The following is a 12,764-nucleotide window of genomic DNA, read 5'->3' as shown; positions in this document are numbered from 1 at the left end:
GCAGTAGATTGGATCCTGAGGTTAGTGAGGTAAGAGCGAGGAAGGAACCAAAGACAACTGATCATCCAGGTTAGTGTCTAAGAGAGAGCATGGGTACAGGCTGAATGCCCACTGTGAACGACTATTGGGAGAAATGACACCATTCCTTGGTGACACACAGGTCTCACGGAGTATGCAGAAGGTACTTACTCATTGTGTTAAGGTGACTAGTCCTGAAACCAAGCATACCCAGGCCTGGCCAAGCAATCAGGACCACTCACTCACCTGTGCAGAGCTCCTATGGTAAGGGGAGTAGTGGAGTGGTCCCGAGATGGCTGTGTCATGAGGGAGGGCCGGGTACTGGCTCTGCATTGGGTGAGGATGTTGGTTGCCATAGCTCCCATAGTTATAGCTTCCTGTGTATCTAAAACACATTGAGCACATTGGATACTGTGAGTAACAGCAGGGACAACAAACTGGTCTGAAACCTTTGAACATGAACCTCGAGTTTTTCTTCCCCTTTTCTGTTTCTTTACTTTAATTCTCTCCCATACCCAGCAACATGGTGTTTTTTTTTTTTTAATTTGGGTTAATAGTTTATCTTAAATGCAGTTGTTCATAGGTGTGTAAAATTCCTCAATTTTCTATAAAACACTCTCACCCCCAAGCCTAGGTCCTCTTCTGCCATCATGCATCAGGACCTGAAAGCCCCCTCTCCCCCTGCAAGAGTCCTTTGCTTTAGTGCAATACACCAAACCCAGTCCAAGTTGTGACCCTTACTGTTTCTACCCTGTGACTTTGTTGTGGTAAGCTGAAATTCTCTGGCTGATTTTCCTTCTCCCCTCAGCAAATCCCAGCACACCTCCCTTACGAGGTGCCCAGGGACAGATAACCAGCCCTGAGCAAAACATGATTAGTGATGGAAACCTCTGTTGTGTTCAAAAGCTCCATATTACAGCCTGAAGTCAAGCAAGGAAAAAAAGTAAGAATCTCCTTTGGGGTTTATGTTTTTGCATTGTTCAGGACTGTTTCCCCATGACAGAAAGGATGTCATGTGTCTGTGAGCACCTTCCCAGGATGCACCACAGTAATGGTCAAAGATGCCAAATCTAAGCCTGGCCCCCATATTTTCTAGCTGTGGGACCTTGGACAACTTGTAGCCTTGTTCCTACATCTGTTTAAGTCCTACACACAACTTATATGGAGGGCATACATGTATAGTAGAAAGTCCAATGGAAACACAGCATACAATCAGTTCCTCTTAACAACTGCACAACATAGATGCTGACACATGACCATATGGGTGTCTATTCTGCCAGTCCCGTAGAATAAAAAAAAAAATTCTCTGGGACACTTTTCAAACTCTTTTCTGAATGTGTAGAAAATACTTTGGTGGGGGGTTCCCTGAGAGACTAATTAATGGTTTCCCTCCTGACTGGTCCACAAATAATGGGAAGTCCATCAACAGCCAGGTTGTGCCTGCCCTCAGGATCACAGCTTGCTGCATTGTACTCAGCCACCATGGGGACAAAACCTGAGAGGTCACTCCTCCTCCCTTGTGCCCCCACAGCTAGTCTGGCGGAACCTAACCTGCTAAACTCATTGCTCCCACACGCCAGGCTCACCTTCCTGAGAATAAGCACCCCCTCTTTATTTTTTTACTGCCACAAGCATTTTTCAGCTCACTACACACTAGACATAAATGAAATGTTTTCTGATGGAGACAGTGGATGATGGGAAAAAGCTACACTGATTTAGGTAATGCTTTTGTTCAGCTGATTTAGGTAATGCTTTTGTTCAGCTGATTTAGGTAATGCTTTTGTTCAGCTCAGGAACATAACCACATAGATTGGGGGGGTGAGTAAAAAGGAATGATTTATTCAGGGCCCAAAGCATTACTGGGACCTGCAGGGGTTCTCTGAACCCTGTTAATATCTCTACCCTTCAGGGACCTCCAGCCTTCAGGTGGGGAAGTTGTGCTTCAAGGTAGTCAAGACCTGCCACAAAGATTTATAAGGCTTCCAAGTGCACAAAGAGCCATTGGGGGGTGGGGAGTGGGCAGCTAAAGGAGTGTTGGCAGAGGTTTTAAGAAAGTAACAAGGGAGGAACTTGGGACTGAGGGGGCAGACAGATGCTCAGCTCCCATACTTAACAGCTGTGGGGCCTTGAGGAACTGAACTGAACTGAGTCAGCTAAGTTCCAATTTCTTCATCTCTAAAATAGAGTTGCTGACACTTCCTCACCTGGGTTTCCTGGGGACTGCATGTAAAATTATACCTGGAAAGCAAGGAAGCCTTGAGCATTAAGTACTACTTCCGTTCACTGTCCAAGCTTTTTTTTTTTTTTTTTTTTTTTTTGCCCCATAAAGTATTTGTCTCCCAGTGCTTCCCATTAAGAACTGTTAATAAGAAAAGAGACCTGGCAGGTGACAGGATGGATAAAGCTTTAGACTCATATGCATGAGATCCAGAGGACAAATCACCTGCATTGCATGGGCCAGAGTGATGCTGTGGTTCCCTGCTCTTCTCCATCTCCCTCCCCCCCTTCCTTTTCTCTTTCTCTTTCTCCCTCTGTTATAAACAAATCTTTTCAAAAGGAACTGAGAGAGAGAAGAAAAATTATACCTGGAGTGGTGCTGAGTATACTTTGAGAGCTCAAAGAAAAAAAAGGTCATGTTCTTCCTATTCTTTGAGAAAATCAGTAGGTGAATTCTTTTTCACACCAAATTCAGAAGGAAGGCAATCCCATGAAAGTCACCTACCCGTGCTCCTCTCGGTGGGGATACATTGGTATCCTGTGTGCGACGGAGGAAGAAGGCACATGAGTACTCCTCATGCAAGGCAGCTGTTGGGTGTTTTCAGCTGGGGACCCAGCTGCTGTGGTCACTGTGTATGTCAGAGACCATGTATATGACTGCATCGCTCCTGCAGAGACAAAGTAAGAGACATCAATCACCCCAAGCTCTTTCTTAGAGGAGTATGGGTATCTCAAGAATTCATTGTGCTGGGTGGGGGTATAGCATAATGGTTATACAAAGAGACTTTCATGCCTGAGGCTCTCAAGTCCCAGGTTCAATCCCCTACACTGCCAAAAGCCAGAGCTCAGCAGTGCTCTGGTAAAAAAAAGAATGCATTGTTCTATCACTCTCAGGTAAAAAAAGAATGCATTGTTCTGTCACTCTCATTGTTCTATCACTCTCACCCCTCTCCCCATTTAAAAACAGAGGGGTGGAGCAAGGGGGAGGGGGAAGGGGAAAGGGAGAGGGAGGTGGGGAAGAGACCACAGCACTGCGCCCTCTATCCATCATCAAGTTTCCCCAGGTATAGTGGTAGTCTCATGTGGTGCCAGGGTTCCAAGTGAGGGCCTTCTACATGGCAAGGTGAGTGCTCTGCAGGGTGAGCTATTTCCCAGCTGCCTAAAAGCCATGACCTTTACAAAACCTTAGGGGAGTGGGGTGGGGGGGGGAGTGTCAGATGGTAGTGCACAGGTTAAGCGCACGTGGTGCAAAGAGCAAGGACCGGCACAAGGACCGGCACAAGGTTCCGGGTTTGAGCCCCCAGCTCCCCACCTGCAGGGGAGTCACTTCACAGGTGGTGAAGCAGGTCTGCAGGTGTCTATCTTTCCTCCTCTCTGTCTTCCCCTCCTCTCTCCATTTCTCTCTGTCCTATCCAACAAGGACAACATCAACAACAACAATAAAACAACAAAGTCAACCAAAGGGAAAATAAATAATAATTTTAAAAAATTAAAAAAAAAACCCTTACATGGTGTCTCTGGCTCTGCTGTCCTCATCAGAAAATCCTCTAGCTTCTGACCTTTGTCCTACCTGATCAAGTCACAATTTTCCTTTCTCTTTCTTTTTTTCTTTCTTTTTTTTTTTTGCCTCAGAGTATGATAAGACCCAATACCATGAGGCCTTTGCACATGCTATTTGCCTGCTGCCTGGAATCTTTACTTTTCTCTAAGAACCCATTTTTTCATATCTCAGTACAGAGGAAGTATCTCCTAACCCCAGACTAGGTTCCATCAATGCAGATAATCTGACCAATGTCTCTATAACATGTTCTCCCACACACACCAGCCTGTGAGCTCCATGGGGGGAGAGGACTTATCTGCTTTGCCTACAGCTGGATCCCTGCAGCTTTGCAGAAGATTGGTGGTCAAAGACTATTACATTAAAAAAAAAATTAAGGAAGAAAAGGGAAAGATGGGGGGGAGGGAAAAAAAGAGACTGGTTAGATAGAGGACAAAACAAAGCTTGGGGCAATACAGTGCAAACAGGCAAGGCAAAATAACATGCAACACTCAACAGGTGTTAAGGATCCGGCAAATTTCTTTAAGCAAGCATAAGTAGATTACTGGGCTCTGCCAGCTCAGGTCTTTTTGAAGAGTATTAGACAGTGACATTAACTGTGACCTAGTCCATACATATTATTGATTCCATTAATCTAATTTTTAATTGGATACCTTGAGGTAAGTCCTAGGGGTTGAGGAGAGAGACTGGCCAAATTTAAAACTCTTGAGATGCTTAAGAATATTCTGAGATGATTAGGATAAAACTCAAAACTTAAAAAAATCACAAAAATGACAACAAAAAGTAGTGCTCTGGACCCTGAATAAGTCATTCGTTTTACTCACCACCCCCAACTTCTATAGTGATGTTCCTGGAATAAATAACTTTAAAAAATATTACCTGAGTCAAGAGTCGCTTCTTAGCACCATGCACTGCCTTTATCAAAAGGCACTTCTTACATAAGAAATAAAACCATGTTAGAAGGCAGAGGGAATAGAATTCAATACACCCTTGTAGGAAAACTGAAGAATTGGTTAAGGGAGGCCATTTTAAAATACACTTTTTCTTTTTTTTATTAATCAATTAATTAATTATTGAATAGAGACAGAGAGAAATTGAGGAGGGATATAGAGAGGGAAAGAGACAGACACACCTGCAGCCCTGTTTCACCACTTGTGAAGCTTTCCCTCTGCAGGTAGGGACCAGGAGCTTGAACCCAGGTCTTTGCACACTTTAATGTGTGCACTTAACCAGGTGTGCCATCAGCTGGACTCAGGCAGGCCATTCTTAAAATGAAATTAAAGGGAAAACTTGGCCTTCCAAAAAGACCATTTCTAACAAAATTCCCCTGAGAAAATAAAAGGTTTTCATTGTTAGAATTCAGTCCATTCCATCCAAAGAATGTGCAAACAGCATATGCAAATAGTTGTATCAATATGGAGTAGGAGGGGGGAGTAGAGAGCTGGGGGATTAGCACAGTGCTAATTATGTGACAGGAAATTCTGGAAGATACGTGAGAATGAGATCCTATTTTCATTATTCCTGTTATTAAAATGAATTTTGTAGTGAACCCCTTTCTAAACTGGAGAGCCTTTTGGAATGCAGTCTTTTTAAAGTGAAAAAATAGGGAAAAAATAATTTCAAAACATAAAAGGAGACATTATTGATTGAACAGTAAATATAGACCATCTGATACAAGCCATCTATATACAGACATCTAACATAGGCTCTTGAAAGACATGCTGTTTCCAGTTCAAAGATGAAGAGACCAAGAATTTAAGGGAGGGGGGCTGGGCATTGGCACAACCAGTTGAGCAGACATACTATCATGCACAAGGAATGAGAGTCAAGCCCCCAGTCCCCACCTGCAGAGAGGAAACTTCACGAGTGGTGAAGCTGGTCTGCAGGTGTCTCTTGTTTCTCTCTTCTTTTCCATCTCCCCCTTCCCTCTTAATTTTGATCTGTCCCTTTTAAAAAATAAAAAAGGAAAAATGGCCACTGGGAGTGGTAATGCCAGCGCTAATCCCCAGTAAAACCTTGGTGGCAATAAAAATAAATAAGCAAATAAACAAATAAATGTCAAATCAATACACAGGGGTACGGAAGATTTCAAGAAGATAACATGAGGGGAACAGGCAATGGCTCACTGGGTTAAGTGCACATAGAATTAAGTGCAAGGACCCGGGCAAGGACCCCCTTAAAGTCCCCAGCTCCCCACCTGTAGGGGGGTCGTTTCACAGTGGTGAAGCAGGTGTGCAGGTGTCTTTTTCTCCCTCTGTCTTCCCCTCCTCTCTCAATTTCTCTCTGTCCTATCCAATAAAATGGAAAAAAATAGCCTCCAGGAGCAGTGGATTCATAGTGCCAGCACCAAGCCCCAGTGATAACCCTGCAGGCAAAAAAAAAAAAAAAAAAGTAACATGAAAGTAGAAGTTAAACACAAAATATTGCAATGGGGCAATATATGCAAAAACTCTTAAGTGTCAAAATTCTTCCTATAGGTAGGCCAAACACGTAGAATAGCTTTCTGAGAGTCAGAGTTTAATCCCAAACACTACATATGACAGAGCAGTACTCTGGGTCTCTCTATCCCTCACTCCTTCCCTCATAACATACTTCTTTTAAATAAGAAGCCTGACAAATTAGGGATCATAAATGGTAAGTCAACTGCTCAGGAGCATACTGTTCTTGGATTAAGATTAAAAAGGAATTTCCTTCAGATGCCCAGATGTCCACATAAAGTATCAGTTATGAACTATGCCAATAGCAACCTCAACAACACTCTTACAGTGAATTCCATGTTTGAATTCTCAGGACTGTTCTTTATGTTAACACTAAACTTCAGGCATCATACAAAAATTCCAGTTCAGGGAACTCAACTTGCCTGTGTTCCTAAGTGGGCACACACTATCCACTCTATCATAATGGCTCTTTGCATTGGATCCTGTTTGTTGGTGGTTTGGCTATGAGGTCTTGTGCAAGATCTCTTAAGCTTTATAAGCTTTTCTGTCATCATTTACAAAATGAGGATAATAATATCTATCCTGTAGGACCATTGCAAGATTAACTGAGATAATATATGTTGGAGAACCTGGCACATAGAAGACCTTTAATGATATTCAAGTCATTTTCACTAAGAATTCAGGTATTCTTTTTTTTTTTTTGTCATCCCCCCCCCCCCATAATTCAGGTATTCTTAAGTCAGACTAAAAGCAGACATTTCCACTTTTCCCCATTTTAAATCCCAGGGAAGAAAGAAAAATTTCTTGGGTCACATTCTCTCACCAGGGAAGAAACATTCAAATAGCAGCTATAATTAGCTAATTGTGGCTTTGAGACATATGTCTCTACAAAATCACCAATCTCTTGTTCCACCAGCATGGCCAGTAGTACTCCTTTTCCTGGCTTGCCCAGATATACCACGTTCCCACTCCCACCCCAGCCAAATAATGACTTTAGTGGGCTATATGTTAGATATCGTTTATAACAAATCCAAGAAGACAAGCCCCCCCTCCCATCCCAGCCAAATAATTATGTTTGAGATGACTGGATTTTACTTGACTGCCCTCCTCTTTATTTTGAACTTCATGTGACTTAAAAAAAAAAGAGGAGAAAACACAAAGCAGAACTTGGACTGGGTTTGGTGTATTGCACCAAAGTAAGACTCTGGGGTGTGGGGGAGGGTTCAGGTCCTAGAAAATGATGATGGAGGAGGACCTAGTGGGGGTTGAATTGTTATGTGGAAAACTGGGAAATGTTACACATGTACAAACTATTGCATTTTACTGTTTACTGTAAGCCATTAATCCCTCAATAAAGAAATTAAAAAAACCTACCTTTTTGGGGCCAAGTGGTAACGTACCCAGGTAAGTGCACATATTATCAAGCACAAGGACCAGGGTTTGAACCACAGCTCCCTACCTACAGGGGGCACTTCAAAAGCTGTGAAGCAGGTCTGCAGGTATCTACCTTTCTCTTTCCCTTTCTAACCCCCCCATCCCCAATTTCCCTCTGTCCCATCAAGTACAATAGAAAAAAAAAAAAGGAAAAAACAGCCACCACAAGTAGTGGATTTGTAGTACTGGCACCAAGCCCTGCCATATCCCTGGTGGCATAAATAAATAAATAAATAAATAAATAAATAAATCCTTTGAACTCCAACATGATCTCTGTGTGGTGGGACTGAGGTTTTTTTTTTTTTTTTTCTCTCTTTTTTTGTCTATTTGTATCACATTGTGAATGTGCATAGCCTCTCTGAGAAGAAAAATGTTTACTATATAGTAAACAAATTTTACAACTGTAACTGGAATTGCAGGGTGAGGGGTGGTGGTAAGAAGTATGACAGAACAATGAACCAGTCACAGAAAGCAAGTAATTAACCCTTGAAGCCCCTGGGATTTGGGAGAGTACAAGGAGGTCAGTGTGTACTGAGAGGGGGGCAGCTAAGGAAGCCAAAGGATTTTCTTTTTCTTTTTCCCAAGCAGTGATAATAACCATCACCTGAGAGAATGCGGCACAAGTTACTTTTATGTGAGTTGCCAGAGCACAGCAACTGTTCCTCATTCATCTCTGTATCCCCAACAGAGGGGCTGCCAAATAGTAGGTGTTCAGTAAATTTTTGTTCCATTGAATCTGTTGTTGAAGGAGTAAATGCTGCTAGAAATAGACGTCATCAAACAAAAAGCCAGTGGAACCCTTAGAAAAATAGGCCCCTGTGGTCTGAGAAACAAAACCCCTAAATGGCCATGTGCCAGCAATCTAACAGATCCACTCAGGCAGGCTTAAGCAGATTAACACCTACTGGCTTGGGTGAGAAACCCTTTTTGCCTGGGGAGCAGAAAAGAACACCCCTTACATTCCCTTTCCTACCAGTGGGACCTCCTGTGAGAATTGCAGTTTCTTCTCTATTTAAACCAAATAATAGAAAATTGGTGCGGCTAACAATTTGTGCTTAATTTTTTAAGACAGGTCTAATGTGTTTTACTTGTTGGTAAAAACAACAACAAACCTCCCCTATTTGTCTAATTCCTGCTTTTCTCCCATTGTTTCCTTTCTAGTCCTCCATCCCTGTCTGAGGAAAACAGTGGAAGTCCTGATTTTTGAGAATCTTATAAAAATCCTAGAGGGGGGAGTCGAGTCGGGCGGTTGTGCAGCAGGTTAAGCACAGGTGGCACAAAGCACAAGGGCTGGCTTAAGGATTCCAGTTCGAGCCCCTGGCAGGGGAGTTGCTTCACAGGCAGTGAAGCAGGTCTGCAGTTGTCTATCTTTCTCTCCCCCTCTCTGTCTTCCTCTCCTCTCTCAATTTCTCTCTGTCCAATCCAGCAACGATGACATCAATAACTACAACAATAAAACAACAAGGGCAACAAAAGGGAGTAACTAAGTAAATTCCCAGAAGGCTTGAAAACCCTGTAAGGTCAAGCCATTATCCAGGCTATGGTTTTGAAAGTTTTCTTTCCTTCCTATCTCCAACTAAACAGTATTCTAGGGAGTCAGGTGGTGGCACGTTGGGTTAAGCACACATGGTGCGAAGTGCAAGGACCGACGTAAGGATCCTGGTTCGAGCCCCCGGCTCCCCACCTGCAGAGGAGTTGCTTCACAGGCAGTGAAGCAGGTCTGCAGGTGTCTATCTTTCTTTCCCCCTCTCTGTCTTCCCCTCCTCTCTCCATTTCTCTCTGTCCTATCCAACAATGATGACAACAGCAGCAGCAATAATAACTACAACAATAAAAAAGGGCAACAAAAGGGAAAATAAATAAATATAAAAATAAACAGTATTCTTCCTTGTGCCCCCCACACACACACTATGGGGACAGTTTTAAAGACAGGTTGGGGGTTGGGGGGGTTTGCTTGGCAATGGAGCATGCTGGAAGCCTTGGGTTCGTTCCCCATCACATCATAAAATGATGGAACAAAGTTCTGGTGTCTTCCTCAAATAAAAATCTATACTGGACTTGTTGAGTGGTGTTCAATAAATATGTAAAAAAACAAGCATGACAGGAAGAACTCACGCAGTATTACAATGGCTCACTGAAAAATGAATGAATGAAGATTGGGGAGATAGCATAGTGGTTATGTGGAAAAACTTTAGTGCCTGAGGCAAGAAAGGGTCCAGTTTCAATCTCCAGCACCACCAGAAGCCACCATTGAGTAGTGTTCTGGTTAAAAGAAAAAGGAAAAAGAAAAGTGAATGATCATCCAATATAAACCAGATCTCATGATAATTTATCTTTATACATTAAGCCATCTTCACAATAACCTTTTGCACTGTATTTCTCAGTTGAGAAGATCAAGCTTCAAGACTGGCTTGAGTAAGTGGTATAGAGTTGGGCTTTGAACCCAGGCCCACTCAATTAGAAAGCCTTTCCAAACTAACAGCTACTTCTCACACAAGACTGTGCATTTGAATCATTGAAAATCTTGTTCAAATGCAGATCCTGATTTAGCAGGTTGGGATGGAGACAACTAGTCTTGTCTGGTCCCTGGACTGCATGCACACTGATATACTAGCTTCTCTCATGTATCCTGTCTGATGCTATCTTTTTTTTTTTTAATATTTACTTATTTCCTTTTGTTGCCCTTGTTGTTTTATTGTTGTTATTACTGATGTCATTGTTGGACAGGACAGAGAGAGGAGGGGAAGACAGAGAGGGGGAGAGAAAGATAGACACCTGCAGACCTGCTTCACTGCAAGTGAAGCGACTCCCCTGCAGGTGGCGAGCTGGGGGCTCAAACTGGGATCTTTACGCCGGTCCTTGTGCATTGCACCATGGACCTGGAATATATATTTGCTAAACAGACAAACAAATCCAAAAGTCCCAGACCCACGCCAAGAACCTGCTGATTGTGAAGTCAAGAGTGGATTTAACAATCTAACTTCAACCCCATTTTTACATTTCCTAATTGTATTCCTTTATTAAAGAAGTGGGGAGCTGGGGTGGCACACCTGGTTGAGTGCACACATTAACATATTCAAGGACTCAGGTTTGAGCTCCCGCTCCCCACCTGCAGGTGGATGCTTCACAAGCAGTGAAGCATGTCTGCAGGTATCTTTCTCTCTCCCTATCGTCCCCACCTCTCTCAATTTCTCTCTGTCCTATCCAATAAAAATAAAGAAAGGAAAGAAAAGCAACAGTAGGGCAAGGGGAGGAGGAATACACTAGAAGTGAGAATCTGATTTGCTGTAAATGAGTCATCCTGGGCAATGTGGTAGAGTCACTGTGTCCAGCATATCCCACTCGGCTTAGCTGCCCTTAGAATAGCTGAGCTTTTGTTGTGTGGGAAGGCCAAGGAGCAATTATCTTTGTTATATCCTCAACTGAGGTAAAGAAAATGCAGCTGGGCAGGCCAGATGTTCCATGGTTAGGGCCATTTATGAGGAATTTGCCTTTATTTCACTAGGCATCCTAGCATCTCAGTGGTTTAATTTGCTGGTTTTTGTGTTGCAGGGAAGTCATAGTGGGAAGTTGAAAATGTGAGTTTAATAGTTAACTTTTATTGTCATTGCTAAAGGAGGGGATACTTAAAATGACACCATAAATGAGGTTTTAGAACCCTTTGGTGGCCTGACTGGGACAGAGTAGGAGCTTACCATTTTGTTTTAAATGACATTCAAGAACCTCAGCTCACTTATGTTAAGTGGGCTGGCCAGTTTGGCACCACTCCATGCTCCTGTTGGAGGGAAGAGCCCATTTCCCTTAAAGAAAGTCAAGGTTTCTAAACTTTGCTTGGTCATCAAGAGTACGGCAAGCCCATATAGCTAGAGAAAATGAGTAAATGAGTTAGATGTCATTTTATGGCAATCTGTGAAAATGGACTCCATCAACCTGTGTCTTATCACAGTGATGCAACAGACTCAAGTCTACCAAATCCAAAATTCAGGTTCAAGTTTAAGCACTTGATATTCTTTCCTTTCACTCCCTCACTTTTAAAAGAGCTAATACAATTCTAAGAAAATATATCTAGAAATACACATACATATGAATACAGTACTAAGCAGAGATAAGCAGTGGCTGTTTACCTAGTGAGTCATAACTCATTATCTATAATACTTAGTGTTCACTAGTCCTTGTATCAAAGGATGCCAGAAAAGTTTTGGGCAGTGAATTAATTTTCCTCTTTGTGATCACCAAGCACACACAGTTCTGTTCTCTTTTTCACAGCATTAGAATGGGGAAGTGTCCATCCAAAGTGAGCAAATTGATTTATGAGAGCAGCAGATATGCAGTTGGCCTTGAAGGTCAATAAGTTGAACCTGGTAATATAACTGCATCAGTGATATGCAGTGGTAGGTAGAAACCCAATGAAGTAACTAGCTGATATGAAGTTTCATTGAAGATATTAACTATCGCATGCAAGAGTTTCTCCCCCCGCCCCAACTTTTTACTTCCTGTTTTTGATTCTTTTAGACATTAAAAAAAAAGTCTTAGCCACTTCAGATATTTGTTGAAAAGTAATGTTATATAAAACAAGCAGTAATTCCAAGATGGAAATAAAAACTAACTGGATGTTAAAGTCACATGCTGATTTAACTTAATCAAATCCCTGAGTTTAAAAAACTCATCATAATAGATTTTCCTAATATTTATACATACATCACAGACAAATGACCTGTGTTTTAAAATGTAGTATCTGTAAAACTATACATTGTTGTTGGGAAGTCTCTTCTAAGGCCATGATCCATAGTGCATGCCAAGACCCAGTGTAATTGAGCAATGGAATATTTCAAAGTGGTACTTGAGAAAAATATTATACATAGTTTGATATAGGGTGACATATTTAATGGCCCCTGGAGATAGCTGAGAACAAAGCTGGAATGTGTCAAAATCTTCAAAGGTTATAATCATCTGGAGGACCTGTTTCACATTTGTATTTCTAAGAAGCTACTTTTATGACTCTTGACCACATTGCACAGAAATCTCCAAACACATTTATGCTATTCCTATGGCTTTCACTATCACACCTAGCATACCCTGGGGCCTTCAAATTGCTACAA

The 12,764-nt window shown here is 42.2% G+C and overlaps 1 protein-coding gene across 4 annotated transcripts in view; it reads right to left on the bottom strand.

The window, feature by feature from the left end:
* RFX4 (regulatory factor X4) overlaps positions 1-12,764 on the bottom strand; it is a 195,749-nt gene that overhangs the window by 9,070 nt on the left and 173,915 nt on the right. For all 4 annotated transcript variants that reach the window (XM_007540035.2, XM_060194343.1, XM_060194344.1 and 1 more), the window contains 2 exons: positions 2,741-2,903; positions 265-403 (listed from right to left, as the gene is read on the bottom strand). In XM_007540035.2, the coding sequence (XP_007540097.1) occupies positions 265-403; positions 2,741-2,903 (302 nt within the window). The remainder of the gene's footprint in view (positions 1-264; positions 404-2,740; positions 2,904-12,764) is intronic.

Source organism: Erinaceus europaeus, chromosome 7 (assembly GCF_950295315.1).
Source record: "Erinaceus europaeus chromosome 7, mEriEur2.1, whole genome shotgun sequence".
Classification (NCBI taxonomy): Eukaryota; Metazoa; Chordata; class Mammalia; order Eulipotyphla; family Erinaceidae; genus Erinaceus; species Erinaceus europaeus.
The sequence above is the reverse complement of the archived record's forward strand: the minus strand, read 5'-3'. Positions and strand labels throughout refer to the sequence as shown.